Genomic DNA, 17,591 nt, shown 5'->3' on the forward strand with positions numbered 1-17,591 from the left:
CTAATTACCCCCACTAGTCGTGCTATTGAGGTGTTCAAATATATGGTCATGACACTGTGGTTTCAAAACTTATCTTAACAATTTGCTAAACATTATCATTTCAAATATACACAGTAACTTTCACAATTTAAATCAAAACATCATAAATAGGGTCACAATACTTTCAACAATTCAAAGCAAAAGTAAAATGCATATTTCATTCACTTAATTAATAAATTTTAAAGCATAGTGATGTTGTGCACAAACCTCAAACGAATCGCCTCTTGGCATTGACTAGGTTCCTCGGGTTCTTTTCCGGTATTTTTTTCAACTGAAACACACAATTTCACAGTGTTTCAGTACCATAACTTAGCATAAATCCAAAAATAAATTTAACTTCACTTTTACCTAGCTCTAATGTGCTAAACTCGACGTTCTTGAAATTTTGTGTTTCGGGTTACTATTCACTATACTATTCAAGTCAAATTGTTGACTTTCTAAGGCTTAATAGGTATGGGAACTCCAACTTCACTCACATACCACATTTTGGTCACTAAATTTGTTGGTTTTGGTCATTTTCTCAAAACTTAGGTCTTTTAGGCAAAATTGCCAATTTTCAATTTTGGAGTCCTAAGTTGCACTGTTTCATTGGTCACTTTACTGTTGAAATTTGGCAAAACTTTCTTCACAGAAAATGTTTCCTAATGTCTTAAGTTTGTTCTCCTTTTTGAATCACCCCAATTGGAGTTTTTTAGCTCAAGTTATGGCATTTGAACCATGGCTGCCAGATTGGACACAACCCAGAATTCTGGGTAATTTTCTGGTGCTGGCAGATTTGAGTCACCAATTTAGGGTGGCTAAATGACTTGGTTCATGGCATAATTTGGGTTTGTGTTCTTCATGAAAGTTTTAGGTTTATATCTCATCTAACCACTGGTAAAATTTCAGGTCATTTAGACCTTCCTAGCTCAAGTTATGATCCAAATACAATTACTGTTCATGTGTACTGTTCATACTGCAGATTTTCAAGTTTGGTCAGTTTGTTCACTAGGTTTTGGTCACTTTTTGGGCATGCTTCCTAAATGAAAATTGAGTCATTTAGTGCCTATTTTCAGTCCCAATTGGTCTCATACCAATTGGACTTGTAAAATTTCATTTTTGGTCCCTCAAAGTTGACTTTTGGTCATGGTGCATACCCAATCCGAATTTGGCTTTGATTCAAACACTTCTAACACACTTAATTAGGTCACAAATGACAAATTCTTTCCTTAAACTATGTCAAAGACATCTTTTAGCACTTCTTCACATTTTTGGTCCCTAAACCCTAATGTTCAAAACCCTAATTTACCAACCTTATGCATTTAACTACCTTCAAAGCTTTTAATCCTAACCATTCAACTAACTAAAGTTTCTAAACCCATTCAAACCATTCAAATCATGTAAATCACACTCCCTAGCATGCTGGCTGAAATTTCATTATATTCCTAAATATGTTGTTTTTATTTTATTTTCAACAATACTAGTTCACTTAAAGTGCAAATTCATGAATATAAGGAGAATTGAGAGGATTCTTGACTAACCTTTCTCTTTGAAATTCAACCACCCAAAACCTTCACTTTTCTTTCAAAATTTCTTGATCAATCTTCTTTTCTAGTTTCCCAAATAAGATTTAATCAACAAAATTAGGGAATTTATGGGAGATTTTTAGGGTTTATGGAGCTTGAAATCAAGCTTCAATGGTGGATTTTGAGAGAGAGGTGAGAGGTGACGGGCGTGGGAGAAGAAACCAATTTTTTTTGTTCTTTTCTTTTTTTTTTTTTTTATGTCTTAGGAAGACCATAATTCTAATTAAATAAATTTTTAATTAAAATACTTATGGCATCATGCATGTGTCACCGCATGATGTCATTACCTTTTTAACTTTTTTATTTTTCTTTTTTTTTCTTTTTATTTTTTTATTAGTTCTTTAATTTAATTCCCGACTCTGAAATTTTTTTTTCTCCAATTTTATTTGACAGTCAGGTCAAGAGTCAGCTCTCAGGGTCAATTGACCAAATTGCCCCTCGTCGGTTCATCCTGGTTTGCAATTAATTTCATATTTCTTCCGGCTCTCTAACCTAATTATTTGACTAGCTTAACAGTTTTTTTTCATGATTGTCTCTTTTCCACTGTGTTTATAAGGGTCCTAAGGACCGCGGCGTCACATTTCCATCGCTCAAATTTGAGTTTAAAATGGCTTCAGATGCTTCTCGAGAAGGTCACCCATCGCTGTGACTCTCGGCTCGTTTAACTTCTTATGTTCTGTTTTTCTTGTTTATACTTAACTAATTGGACATTACTAATTATTTGTGTTTATGGTTTATCTAGTTGTCTTAAGTATGGTTCTAATCCCCTTAATTGCCCGGACCGACTTCGGTCACCGGAGCAGTGAAATATACCAGGCTATACAAATAGGGGTGTTACACACACACACAGAGAGAGAGAGAGAGAGAGAGAGAGAGAGAGAGAGAGAGAGAGAGAGAACTCATCAAGGGACTAGCTATATATGGGCCAAGAGGAGCACTAGGCTCCTCTGAATTTTTAAAATTTTTTAGAAGTATAGTGATAATTTCTCAAAAAATTAATAATTTTTATTATTGTCATACAAATTTTATAAGACACTAGCCCCATAAAATTTTAATAAGAAATTTAAAAAATTTTAGGAGTACAGACATAGCAGCAGTTTCTCAAAAATTAATATTTTATATAGGGCTATGCACGGTTCCTAGGGGTTCCGAACCGAACCAAAAAACCATACTAAACTGAACCAAAACCGAAAAAGAACCATTATATAAGAACTGAACTATACTGAATTGAACTTAATTTACTATTTTAGTGCAATTTTGGTTCTTCATGAAGAACTAAATCGGAACCATACTGGAACCAAACTGAACCGAAATGAAACCGAAGAATCGATTTTATATATATGTTTTTTTTAATATTTTTTAGATATATTATACAATTTTAACAAAATTATATACTTTTATATGCAAAAAAAATATATATATAACCTAATTTATGAAGTGACTTAAAATTATATTAGCTATCTTAGTTTTAATTTTATTTTAATTATAAAAACTCTATCATAACTATCTTTAACTTTTTTTATCTCATGACTTTCTTACAAATAGAACAATATGTTAAATTATAATATTTTTATTGATTAAGAAATAAAAATAGTATAATCTTTGTTTAATTAAAAATAATTTAGAATTCAATTTTTTAAATAATTAAGATAAATTAAACCTTATTAATCTAATAATAATTTAAAAACTTTTATATTAAACTTTTTACATTATAATATAAATACCCATATTAACATTGTAATATAACAAGCTTTAGGTTAAGTTTTTATATTATAATTTAAAAAGATTTCTATTGTAAAAATAGCATTTTATGCATATTTTACTTTTTTAGTAAAACTACGTCGTATTGAGAACTCACAATTCACAAATAAACCTAAACATATCTGTCTTATTCTTATTCTCTTATCTCATAGCCTCTTTCTTCAGCAGCCGCCTTCCATTTGTGTTTTAAAGATCCCACAAAGACTTCCATCAGTCTCTCTCCCAAGTCTCAACCTCAACCTCCCTTCTTAGATCTTACGCGGCCCAACCCACAAGTGACAACCTCTCTGTCACCACTTTGCTAGCCAAGTGTCCATTTATCTCACTTCTACTGTCGAATCTACGACCCTCAACCTGCAAGCTCTCTGTTATTGCCACTCGCCAGCCTAACATCATAGGTGAGTTAAGGAAATCTATTCCATCAAGTGGAGGGTTTTATTTTAGGCAGAATTAATTGAAGGACTTAAGAGAATTTAGAACTATTTGTATGCAATTTTTATGTCAAAAGCATATTGGATGATTGGCAATACATGCCTTCTATTTATGAGTAACCATAATATTGTCCTTTATGATATGTTGTTTATGGCTTAATGAAATTCCTATCTTAGGAAAAAAAAATGCATGCCTTCTATTTTGGTTTGTGGTGGCCACTGTACATATTATGGTTGTCAATTTATGAATATCCTATAGTAAATATTGTTTGCAATCACTATCAGTACATGTCATATTACTTGATCTGTTCATGTTTTGGTTAGAACCTAAGTTTAGGTTTCCTGTATGTATGTATGTGTATATATATATATATATATAATCGTTTTTCATCCCTATTTTTTTTAATAATAATTATTAAAGTAACTGATTTTGAAATAATAAATACAAGTTGTCCTTAAGAAAATGATATTGACATAAAAGAAACCACCATAAAGGAGAATGTTTTACTTATGATATCTTTTTGGACTTGATATTATTAAACTAAAATTTTAAAAGTATTATAAATATAATATAATTTCAATTATTATACATAATCATTACTATGAATGAAGAAGGAATGACATGGACTTCTTTAATTTATTTGGAATTCAATTTTCAAATGTCTTGTTCATATTAATATATTTAGTATTATATTTATTGAACACTGAATTTAAAAATAAATGATTTTCCACTTTTCAAATTTTCCTTAGAAAATGAAGGGAAACAATTCGAAAAAATTAAAAAGGGCTGCCAGTCCATCCTTGGATGGATCCTTGGATGGAGACATTGGAAGTACGAATCTACATCAAACACTTATGCCTGCTTCAACTTCAAGTACTAGCAGGTCCTTATCCAAGGATTCTCAATGTGCATTTTCTACATCAAGCAAGCCACCAATGCTTCCATCTCAAACTCCATTGGATGTGGATGAAAATGAAAATGTGCACCAACCAAATGCAAATGAAACTAATGAAGGTAACATAACACAATCTGCTGCACTTCTTAAGTTGAAATGTAAGAGTGGGGTTTGGGTTCACTTTGAGAAATTGATTAATTCTGAGGGTAGTGAGTTTGGTAGGGCTCAATGCATATGGTGTAAAGGAGATCTAAACTGTAAGAGTGAAAGTGGCACTTCGGGAATGTGGAAGCATTTGAGGGAATCTTGTAAAAAGTACCCATATAAAAAAGATTTAAATAAAGAAAAGTCTCAAAGAACCTTGTCTTTCCATAAGGGTTCTAGGGGTAAGGATGTTAAGTTGACTTCCTGGCAATTTGATCAAAATGCTTGTAGCGAGGCTTTAGTTAAGATGATAATCAAAGATGAACTTCTTTTTAGGTTTGTTGAGAAGGAAGGGTTTATAGAGTTCTTACAAGTTGCTGTGCCACAATTCAAAATTCCATCTAGATATACAATTGCAAGAGATTGCTATCAGTTGTTTATCTCTAAGAAGAAGAAGTTATCTGCATTTATTGCATCTCAATGTCAAAGGGTTTCTTTAACCACAGATACATGGACAAAACTTGTCTTACTTATGTTTAACTGCACATTTTATTGATTCTGAATGGAAAATGCAAAAATGCATCCTGAATTTCACTATTATTAAGAGTCATAAAGGGGTCAATATTGGTAATGCCATTTATTTTTGCATAGAAGAGTGGGGTTTGTCTAAGGTTATGTGCATCACTATTGATAATGCATCTTCTAATGATTCTGCTACTTCACAATTGAAGAAAGGGCTACTTAAGAAAAATGCATTTGTGTTGGGCAGGGATGAATTTCATATGAGATGTTGTGCTCATATCATTCAATTAGTTGTGAGGGTTGGACTTGACGCTGTGCAAGGATCTATTAAAAGGATTAAGGATGTGGTGAAAGATACAAGGAGCAATCCACAACGCTCTGAAATGTTTAAGAATTGTTGTCAATTGGCAGGACTCAAGTCTTAATGATCTTTGCAATTAGATTGCCCAACTAGATGGAATTTGACATATTTGATGTTGGAATCTGCATTAACATATCAGAAAGCCTTTGATAGATTAGAGCATATAAACAATTGATTTCAAGTTGAATTTAGGGATGAGTTGCCTAATGAATTTGATTGGCATAATGCTAGGATTCTTTGCAAATCCCTTAAGAAATTCTATGACGTCACTTGCAAGTTGTCTAGGTGTTTGTATTCCAAATCTAGCATTTACTTCCCTGAGATCATCAAAATTTTAAAGGGATTGCATAATTGTGAGAATAGTGGAGATGAGAGAGTAGTTGAAATGGGCAAGCAAATGAAGGCAAAGTTCAACAAATATTGGGGTCCATTAAACAAGATAAATGTGATGCTATTTGTAACAGTTGTCCTAGACCCTAGATACAAGTTGAATTATATTAAAGCCAAATACATTATTTATTATTCTGAAAGTGAGGCCAAACTCTAGGTTGATAGAGTGCTAAATGCTTTAAAAGAAATGCTGAAAGAATATATGAGTTCAAATGATCAAGCATGTATGGGTGATAGTGGTTCTGGTCAAAATGCTAATATTGAAATTTGTGATAATCCAATGATGGAAGAAGATGAAAACATTGATGATTACTTTATTCAAATGAAGAAGCAAAAGTTGGCTTCTGAATCTGTGTTGGATAGGTATTGGGAAAAACTTCCTGAGAAGTTCACTTTGGATTTTGATTTATTATTATGGCGTAAGGTGAATTTAGTAAGGTATTCAGTTTTATTTAAGGTTGCCAAGGATGTTCTAGCTATTCAGTGTTCGACTATGGCTTTTGAATCTGCATTTAGCATTGGAGGGAGGACTTTGGATCAATTTAGGAGTTCTTTGTTTCCAACTACTATAGAGGTCTTGATTTTTTACTAAGATTGGTTGAGAAGTATCCAACTTGAAGAATCGATTGAAGAGCTTGAAAGTCAGGAGTCAGGAATAATTACTGCAACAATTATTATATGATCTTAGTTATTCAATGTTTGAAATTTATTTTCTTTCGACTTATTTTCTTTTTTATGTAATGGAATTCAAAGATTATTCAAGATGCTAAAGTTATGGATATTATTATTCCAAGAACTACAGTGGATTGCTAAATATTCTGAGTTGTGAATTGACTTGATATTTTTTCAACCTTTAATTAATTCAAATTATTCATCTATTGACATATTTATTGTGTGAAAATAAAGATGACATCATATTGGAGCAAGGCTTGAAGAAGTTCTTTTTATGTGAAAAATGTAGCTATAAGAAATGTGGAGGCTAGTTGTTGTTTTTTTTTTTTCCGAAAAATGTGGGAGTGAAACTTTATAATACGTTTTTTTTTTTTAATTTTGATACTAATTTGCTGTTATTTTATAATTTGGAATATGGAAATATTAATGGGGCTTATTATAGATATTTATTATTATCATGTATTTTTATGTGAAAATTATTAGTTCAATTTTATGTTATATTATTGATATTTTATTTGGATATTGCTATTGTTATTTTAAGATTAATACAATAATTTGAATGTAGGAATCGGAACTGGAACTAGAAGTAGGATCGGAACCGAGAATAGAACCTAACCAAAATTAAATGCATTAAGAATCGAATCGAAACAAAACCAAAATTCAATTCCGATTTCGGTTCCAAAAAATCAAAAGAATTGACCTTCGGTTCCTATTTCAATTCCTGAAACCAAACCAGAATCAGAACCGTACACCCTTAATTTTATATTATTGCTTATTAGATTTGATTGGCCACTAGGTCCAATGTTTAAAAAATTTTTAAAGGTTTATTAATAATTTTATAAAAAAACTTTATATTTTTTAGTGTCCTATTTAAAGAATGACATTAACAATGAAAAGCAAATCCTTTAAAAATAAATGATAAAAAACATCATTGCATATTGATCTCTTAATCTTTATCAATTATATTTTACCATAATCACTAATTTTTATTCTTTAAAATTTAAATTATTAAATAAAATCTTCAAATGAAAGTCTGAACACAGCTTTTTTCATATTCTTTTCATTAATTTAAAATTTTAATGACTTCCTTCTCGTTGAAATCTCTCTATTACTATTGTTAAAATGTCTATATTGTTATAATTTCATCATACTTAAATTAAAAAAAAATCTTTCACAAAAACCATATCATTTATTTTATTTAATTTGTAATTTTAATCAAATTTATTTTCATGATTACTTTAAAAAAATTAAATTCAAAATAAATTTAATAATCTTTTTAATTTTAAATCATCAATATATTGTAAATTTAATAATTTCTAATATTAAATATTCATTATATTTTAATTAACAACAATTTCATTTAATTTTTATTAGTTTAGTTTTATTTTAAATATTTTATATTTATTTTATATATATTATTTTTATAAATTACGATCCCTCCTAAATTAAATTTCTACCTCCGTCGCGTAGGTCGTAGGCTAATATTTATAAAGATATTTAACTAAAACTTGTGAAAATTAGGCAAAACATATAAGTTACCGGTGAATCTAGGGTCAAGATTCTTAGCTTCAGTGTACATTCTTTCTTTCCAATTGGCTCCCAAGAAGAATAATTAAATTTGAACTTTACAGAATTTAACAAAATATTATTGATCCTACAAATATTTGACGTTTAGAAAACAAAAACAAAAACAAAAAATTTCTAAAATTTATCTCTTCACTGTTCTTCTATAGTTTGACTGTTAGCCCAAACTCAACATTTCATTCCTCTCTTATGTCCCCAGCGTGCAACTCATCACATTGCAGTTTTTATCTGAAATATAGAAAACAAATTCAAGGCAGAACAATTGAGAGATCTGTAAATGGGAATACAATAGAACAAGTATAGATGAGTGTGCTAACCTTTTGTACAGTTCCCTCACATCTTCACCCAATAGCGGGCTTTCCAAGAAGGGATCACCGCACTCTTTCAGGTCAACAGTCTCCACCTCAAAATCCTGATAACCACAGTACTCATTCCATTCAAACCACATTTTTGCAATAGCTTCCTTCCTGAAACAAGCACTATGATCTTCCTCTTCAGGTGAATCGGCAGCAACCAATCTATAAGCATAGACTTTCTTCTTTTGGCCTGGACGGAATGCACGCCCTATAGCTTGCCGAGTAACTGAAGGATTCAGATGAACATCCAAAATAAGAACGCGGGATGCCCCAACCAAAGAAATTCCCTCTCCACATGCCTTAATAGATCCAAAGAACACTTTTGCTTCGGTTGAATTGTTAAATCGTTCCATAGACCACTCCCGGTGATCAGAACTTGATTCACCGGAGATCACAAAAATTTCTCTTCCCAGCAACCAACCCTTCACTTTCACTGTCAGTCTCTCCAAAAATTTTAATGGTGTCAGATACTGACTGAAAACCAACAGCTTTTCCCCAGCTGAGTCACATAAGTTCAACATATTAAGAAAGAATTTTGATTTTGCTCCGTCTCTCACATTTAATTCCTCCAAAAACCCATCCATTTTATCATCAGTCAAGTCAGAATTTTCAGAGATATTGTACAAATTTGGGTGCATATAAACAGCACTCCCAACAGAACTTCTCTTGAATTTCCTAGCCCACTTCTTCTTCAATTTCTCAACTTCTTGCTTTTGTCTAGAACTAAGCTTGACCACTACGGTGAAATCAACAAGACCAGGGAGCTCATCCAAGAAATCTCCTTTGTAATAATGAAGGACCTTACTGGTCATCTCTCTAAGATCCTGTATGATACTCACTTTCCTTCTAAAATCTTGATCTTTCTGCAATGAGTGCTCAACCAAGTCAAAGAAAACTGTTTCCCCAGTTTTGAGATGCTTCTTCACCCCATGGAACTGTACCTTGCTCATAATACGCTTAACAATGGCCCGGGAAGTATCCAATCTCAGAAACTTTGGACGAACGAGATTCAATATATTGAATACCTCCTTGACATGATTTTGGTAAAGGGTGCCAGAAAGCACCACCTTCCGAGGTGTCTGCACCTTAGCAAGTGACTGCAGAACGTCAGTATTCTCATTCCTAGGAGTGTGACCTTCATCCAAAATCAGAATTGTAGGTCGCTTGAGCAATATTTCTTGACAACTAGCTGCAACCTTATTGTTTACATCATCACAAACAATAGAGGAGAATTGTTTGTACCCTAAGAAAAGGATACTCTTATGCTCCACCCACTGTTTCAAGACTTCCAGTTGCTGCATACGACTGTCTGCTTTCACACTATAAAAGTCATGCAGTGGAATATCCTCAACTTGCCATGTCTGAAACTCCTTTTTCCATGTGGCTAAAATTCCTTTTGGAAGCACCACTAGTGGTCTAGCATGTGGATATTTGGCTAGGAAACTTTGCATGAAACTGATGATCATGAATGTCTTTCCAGATCCAGGAGCATGGGCCATGATGCAGCCCCCAGGATTATCAACCACAAGGTTACTTCGAAGGAAATTGAAACCTTCCACCTGATGAGGTTTCATTTGCTTCATGTGCCTTGGATGAGCAGAGATGTCAGTCACCATCAAATCTTCCTCAGATAATTCAATTCCAACCATCTCATTTGAATCTCTGTCCTTGGCATTCCGAGACTCTGATGCATATGTTCGTGTACTCTTTTTCTGAAACGAGATGAAAAATCAAAGTCAAAAAAGAATTCCAGACAACCAGCAATTAGCTAAGACAACAAAATCCCAAGTACATGATATGTGCAAATGTTGCAACATACCAAACAATATATAAAATTGGTCAATAGAGAAAAAGGAAAAGAAAACATGCAAAAGTAATAATTCCAGAGAGCACAGGAATTTGACAAGGTTCCACTTAAAATCTACATTCATAGCAAAAATGATAAAACATTTCAACTACAAAATTGGGAGAACACAAAGAGAATGCAAAACACTTAGAAAATTGGGAGGACACAAGGCCAATCAAATGCTAATTACTGAAATACACCAAATTTCCCTCACTCACGAGCTTGATATTCCATGCTTTACTTTTGCTCATCATTGCCTTTAGTTGAGAGAATGTTTCTCATGTTACTTATATATGTTTATATGAAGTCAAGACTTGATCTCCAATGCCAAGATCTGGACTTTGCATTGAAGAACCTTGTCACTAAGTTGATGTGGTGAATACTTGAAGCATATTTCGTCAATTAGTTTGAGCATATTTGATCACAATTCCAGACATCAGTCAATGGCAAATTTAGATAAGTTCACATTTCAAAAGGCAACCAATAGATCATATTGTATGATGTAGTATAGCAATTTGATGAAGAAATTTATAATGACGAAAATAGAAACCAAACATGCTTACTGATATGCCCAGTTTTTTTTAAAAAAGCTATCTTGCCATACAGCAGGAATTTTTCTTTTTCAAAAAGCTCCTCATGGTATCACAAAGTGCCATACAATGCTTAAAAAAGTAAAGATATTAGGTTCAGTTAATAAGTAAAATATCTGAATGTCCACGCTGAAATCTCCAAGAAAAGCAAAGGTTATGTAAGGATAATTTGTTTAAAGAGCACAGTAAGACAACCCAAATTTGAAGCCCCAACCTATATTTGAATTCCTACCATAATCCCTTCATAGCCACCATAATGATTAGTCCAGTTTATTGCCTGCTCTGTGCATAAACAGACGACCTCATGCACTAGGGCCACTATTCGGTCTCAACTAGCATAGGATGCCTCCTTAACCAGGAAAAGTAATAATAATAAGAATAGAAACACAAAGAACAGAGTGTATTACTTAAATAACACAATTAACTTAGTACAGATGCATTACTTGGCATTTCAACTTCATATACGTGGATAAAACTCATCAAGATTGAGAACTAAAAGTATTGCATCATGAGATCAACAAGAATACAGAAATGATGACCTTACTTTGTTAAACTGAACCTCAATTATGGTCTCAATTCCTCTCTCAATAACCCCACAAATGCGACAAACATAACCAAGATCATCCTTCAAAACAAAAGAGTGATCACAATATTCTTCATCTTCTTGCATGTATTCATCAGATGACGAATATTCAGCAACATCCTACAAAAAACAGTGGAAAATCATATATGAAAACAAAAAGAACATTGAAAGGAATATTCTTCAAACCAAAATTTGAAATTACTAGTTCTGACAAACGAAAAAGAAGGTCTAAAACAAACAAATAAAGCAAAATTATCAAGAGTCATTAGTGAATTCTATCCCTTAAGCTAGGTGGTGTATAAAAATAATACAAATAAGAAAGGAACTTCTGCAACATGAATGATTCAAAGAATAAAATAAAAATGATGCAAACAGTAAGGGAACTCCATATGGGAATCCTATTAATGATTTGGCAGGCTATTGTTCACAGTTCAGTAGCTCAGGAATTTTTAATAATCAGGGGAATTAAGTAATAATTTTCTGGAATGGACTGAGCTAAATTTTCTTGGGTCCTTCATTTTGAGTCTTAGCACAGAGTCCTAAAACAAGTCTAGTAGTTAATTTTAGTTTTATATTTGGGGTTCAAGTCCTAAAAGGGTTAGGATTCATCTTAAGTCTATAAACACCTAAGCATGTAATGTTTTATTATTCAGTTTCCAGTGAATAAATTCCAGCAATATAACTTCTTTGAGCAGTGTGATGCAATTATAACCCAGAAAGTGTGAGGCTTTCTTGATAGGAGTGAGTCCTAGATCCTCCTACCACGAGGCTAAGAGTTTTGTCTTGCTTGCTTAATTTTCTCTTTAATTTAACCAGACCTGCCAAGTTACAATTTAAGCCATAATTCTTGAGTTCTAAAACCCCAGCCCTAATCTCTGAGAACAAAATTTCCCCTAGTCATTCTACACCGAAAGATCTATAAATCTTAGTATGAGTTTTAACTACTTTGAGCCAATATATTACTTTACCTTAACTGTTCATAGCTACTTCCATAATAATCAACTGGTCATTTACATTATTTTTCTTTTCACAATCAGATATTTAGATCACTACCTTTTGCTAAACTATCTTTTTCTCTTTTCTCTTAAATAAACAAGAAGTCAAGAAGAAAAGCCAAGAACATGCAACCCTATATATATATATAGAAGTGGCAAACAGGTTGGGTCAAGCAGGTTTTGGTCATTAAGGTTTCTAATCGGATCACCATACAAAAGGAATTTTTGAATTAGATTCAGGTCGATTTGCTGGTTGTGGGTCATTTCAGGCCACACTATCAATTTTTATCCAAAAAAGTTATTGATTTCATTTTCGGGTCAAAATTCGGGTTGAATGGGTCTGGTCATTTTGGGCTTTGTGTTGTGGGGTGACTTTTGGTCATGCAGATTGGGTCAAGACATATCTATATATATATGCGTGCGTGCGTGTTTCTAGAAGATCCAAGCTTAAATCTAAATAGTGATAAAATTTATAATGAAACCAGAATCTGCCTAGAAAACAGAACAACATGGAACCAAGCATTGAGTTAATAGAGTTAAGTTAGGAAACTTAAACATGAATCTGTTATATCATAGTTATATCCACTGTAGTCTGAGCTAGACCTTAAACATGATGGTCATGAAATAGTTACAGTCAATTACTTTTTCTTTTAAACCTCCAGTTTTGTTTCCCATAAATAAGTACCTTAGAACATTCCAATGCCAGTGACATTTCATTCCAAATATCTCCAAGACCATCATCTTCTCTTTTGGATAGATCATTATCATCAAACTCCTCTGCACCAACAAAAACACCTTTATCTGTCATCTTGGTTTCACCAGCCAAACTCACTAACTTTTCATGATTTTTTCTCTCAGCATAGGTCCGAATCTGAATACATATAAACCATTCAGATAAACCAAAAATGACATTAGAACAATTAAGTATAAAATCATAGTGAAAGAAATGAAATAAACACAATAAGAACAAAAGAAAATAAAACATGGTAGTGTCTATTTTTCCACCATTTGATACATGTGGTGTTTTATATAACCCACCTATCCTCTTCGAGGATGGTTCATCAGTTAAATTAAGGTGACTCCCTTCACAAGCAAGACAAGAAATCCTAGCCTCTTTACATGAAATGTCTCCCTAACTACCAGGCAATGTTAAGTAATGGAATCAAAAGACACCCTAAATGTAACTTGTCAAAATCCATTTACATTCACTGACACCTCAAAGAGGAAGCAGTTGTCTTAGAAAGCACCCATATAAATACTAATTTCTGCTCTTTACACATGCAGACAGCAGATGAGCAACTTAGTCAGCAAATCAAGAATCATCCACTTCCATACAAAGAAGACCAGCCATAGGATTCATCAATAGAGCACATCTTGTTGTAACACTATTAACAAAAAAAAAAATTATACATCAGACATGCATAGTTGCATACATGTTAATAGGATTAATTCTATAGATGTAGCCCTAAACAAAGTCGTATAGAGCCATAGAGGAAAATAACCTAAGTAGCAAACCCAGCTAGATTGGGATCAATACTTGTTGAATACATTTAATCTTTTTATCATTACTAATTAGTTGAGTTGTATTCGTCTTTTTAACATTAGTCGCATTTTCAAGCACACAACTTCAAAATTACATATGTAATAGGAACTTACTGGTGGGTCTGCAATTAATTGCCCGGTGGACCTTGGCAAGACAACCTCCTGGAAGGGATAAATCGACCTACGATCTCCATCATCTTCATCATCTGAATCCAAAATCACAACAGGTCTTGGGGTTGTTGGAGGATTGTTTGTAACACTCTCATCCTCCAAATCAATAACATTTTCTTGCGGCCTTGAAGCATCTTCACTGAGCTTCTCTTTCCCATCAAATAAGATAGTTGAAAGCATAGGATACTTCTTCAAATAAGGGCCGAGCACTTGAAGCCTCCGAGAAATGAGAGCTTCAATGTCACTTGTAACACTGCCATATTTACCAGAATCCAACTTATCTATGAAGCTAGATATGGCAAAAGGATCAGAATAATCAATAACGCTACCACATTTAACACCATCGTCAGATAGTTTTATCCTTTTGTGTCCCTTGGAAAATGACTCTGCTAACATCAAACACAGAATTACAATGGAAAGCAGTTACAAAATCGGATAGCTTAGTTAAACTGCTACATTTTTCTTACAACAAAGCACAAAGGAAAACAACAGTAAAAGGGAACATCAAAAGGGAACTAGTACACTCTGAACAATTTAAGAAGTTATAGATTTTACTCTGGTGATTGATTTAAATCAATCAACCACACAAATTAAGAAGTTAAACATCTACATTTTAGTATCTGTACAGAAATTAAAAAAAAAAGCACTTAATAACCACAAGTTAATATAAAAACAAAATTTTGCACCCAACTCCCAATTCCTTAAAAATTTTGAGTTCTTGGGAAAGGGCTACCACACCCTATTTGTACAACTAACAAAATAGGTGCATGCAAATGCTCCATCATCATGAAATCCCTAAATAACAAATAAACGCACACAACTTTTACACACGAAAACAGCAAGCGAGAGAAAGAGAAAGTACCACTAGGAATCTTGTGAACAGTCAAAGTAGTCTCCATTGACAACCCAAATCAAAGCTTTAAAACTACAAACAAAGAAACAAATTGAGCAAAACAAAACCAAATTCCAGCAAAACAAATTCGTAGAAAAAAAAAAAAAAAAACCATACTGATACAGTGATACTGACCACTGCAGACAACTCAAAACCACACCGAGAATCGAAAACCTAAATTCAATCGACAAGCGAACTCAGCGATTTTTGAAGCGTAATTAAATCACATTCGCATTTATCAATCTTTTCCTAATCAATCCTCTTTTCGTCGGTGAGTATGCTCTTTGTTGCCTCAGGAGTTTGGGACTTGGAGCTGATCGCAACAAAGCAACACTTGCTTGAATATTACCCATGCTTTTTCAACTGCATCTTGTAATAAGTGGAAGAGTTTAATTGGCTCAAGCAGCCATAATGAAACGTGGTCTAATAAACAGTTTCCACGTGGATAGACAGGTAATGGTAAAATAGTGCTCGGACGCAGTGAATGTTTGCTACAGCCTACAACACTTCTTCGTCACGCGAGGCGTCCCACATTTCTACAATTCTATGTTTGGATATCAGGACTACTCTGCTCTTGTTTCAGAGTGGAATAATGCTGCTCCTGTTCGAGAATATTGCACATATTTTATAATTTAATAACTTAATTATGTAAATTGAACTTGTTGCTTGTAAAAATATTCTGAGTATGAAGGTATTTTAACTCAAAAAATATGGTTTGAAATTTTGATAATTTATTTTTAAATAAAAAATATTGAAATTTATTTAATTAAAAATATAAATACGTTCAATTATCATATTATAATGATACTGAAAATAAATATATATTTTAAATATTTTATTTGTAATATTATTTTTAATATTTTTTTTATTTTAAGAGACTCCATTGTATCAGGTATGCATTAATTTTTTTTCAGTTTAATTTGATTTAAATTTTTTTTATACATTGAATTTTTTATAAAAAAAAATCAATGGAAATTATTAATTGTGATTAAAAAATCACAAATAACACAATATAATAAAACCCAAAATTTCACTCAAATAAAATAATAAATTACACAAACTCCAATTATTTCAAAAGAAAACAATTGTACAAAATCATTAAGCATAGAAACAGGGAAAGCCATAAGGGACAGAACAGACTTAATTAGAAAGGAAACAATTAAAACATATTTTTTAAAAAGGAAAGTAATAGAAGGAAAAATAAATGAAATTGTAAGGAAAATATAATCTTTATGGTAAAAAAATTATTATTTTCTTATAAAATTTTTTCCATGTAAAAAGGGAAAAACTTAATTAAAAAAAAATATTTAGAGCATATTTTGTAAAAAAGAAAGTAATGAAAGGAAAAGTAAATGAAATTGTAAGAAAAATAAAATTTTTATGGAAAAAATTATTATTATTTCCTTATAAATCTTTTTATATAAAAAAAAATCAACTCAACTCAACTAAACCTTTATCCCAAGAGTTTGTGATCGAGTATATGAATTCTCTTTATCCATTCTAAACGATTTTGGAGAAACCTTCAGAAATATATGATGCTTTTAAGTCATGTTATAATACTCTCCTCCAAGTCAGTTTAAGTTTATCCCTTTTTTTCTTTCTATCTACTAAGCTAATATGCTCTGTTTATCTAACCGGAGTTTCTGTAGAAAAAAAAAAAAAGAGAAAAAATAATTTATGTATTTTTCATATTTGAGGAAAAAAAGTTGATGAGATAAAATTATTATGTTTTTATTATTATGTTCACATTAAATAAATAAAATTATATTAAAAAGTAATTAAACTGAATAGTATGATATAATTTTATAGTTAAATAGCATGATAGATTATTTTTAATATAATTTCATAATTAAATAATTTTTATTTAATATAGTTATTTATAATTTAATTTTACTTATAGTAAAATATATACCAATTGAATAATAATTTATTCTCACATCAAATACATGTTTTGCTATATATATTTGAATAAATATTTTAATTATGCATACTTTTGATTTGAAATTAAAATTAAAATTAAAATAAAATAGTTTATAAAATTAAAAAATAAAATAAATTAAAAATTAATTTAGAGGAAAAAAACTTAAAAGGAAACTAGAAAAACTAACACTGTTTTCTTTTTTTTTTTTCTCAAATTGACTACAAAAATAAAATAATTCAAAATATTCTTTTCACATAAATACTCATAATTTTTTTTCTTTCTTTTGTAATAGGGGAATTTTAGACTTTTAATGTCATTTCTTCCTTTTTC

At 31.7% G+C, this 17,591-nt stretch overlaps 1 protein-coding gene across 3 annotated transcripts; it reads right to left on the minus strand.

The window, feature by feature from the left end:
* Nucleotides 1–8,348: 8,348 nt before the first annotated feature.
* Nucleotides 8,349–15,698, minus strand: LOC110647781 (protein CHROMATIN REMODELING 35). 3 transcript variants are annotated; one of them, XM_021801760.2, is made up of 7 exons: nt 15,476–15,698; nt 15,311–15,373; nt 14,392–14,834; nt 13,421–13,606; nt 11,702–11,860; nt 8,683–10,433; nt 8,349–8,593 (listed from the first exon to the last, which is right to left on the minus strand). In XM_021801760.2, exons 2-7 carry the CDS (start codon nt 15,345–15,347, stop codon nt 8,590–8,592), a joined length of 2,580 nt encoding a protein of 859 aa, XP_021657452.2. In that variant the 5' UTR covers nt 15,348–15,373; nt 15,476–15,698; the 3' UTR covers nt 8,349–8,589. The 3 variants fall into 3 exon arrangements, with proteins under 3 accessions (XP_021657452.2, XP_021657451.2, XP_021657453.2); XM_021801759.2 differs by having other exon boundaries at nt 14,392–14,837; nt 15,476–15,679; XM_021801761.2 differs by having other exon boundaries at nt 14,392–14,701; nt 15,476–15,678.
* Nucleotides 15,699–17,591: the final 1,893 nt, after the last annotated feature.

The sequence above is a fragment of the Hevea brasiliensis genome, chromosome 1 (assembly GCF_030052815.1).
Source record: "Hevea brasiliensis isolate MT/VB/25A 57/8 chromosome 1, ASM3005281v1, whole genome shotgun sequence".
Classification (NCBI taxonomy): Eukaryota; Viridiplantae; Streptophyta; class Magnoliopsida; order Malpighiales; family Euphorbiaceae; genus Hevea; species Hevea brasiliensis.

Excerpts from the sequence above, each read along its gene's own strand:
- LOC110647781 (XM_021801759.2), bottom strand. The coding sequence starts at position 15,347 with ATGGAGACTACTTTGACTGTTCACAAGATTCCTAGTG. Across the intron at positions 14,838-15,310 it reads TGTTCACAAGATTCCTAGTG|CAGAGTCATTTTCCAAGGGA; the intron begins GTACTTTCTCTT and ends GTTTGATGTTAG. Across the intron at positions 10,434-11,701 it reads TTGAGGTTCAGTTTAACAAA|AAAAAGAGTACACGAACATA; the intron begins GTAAGGTCATCA and ends ATCTCGTTTCAG.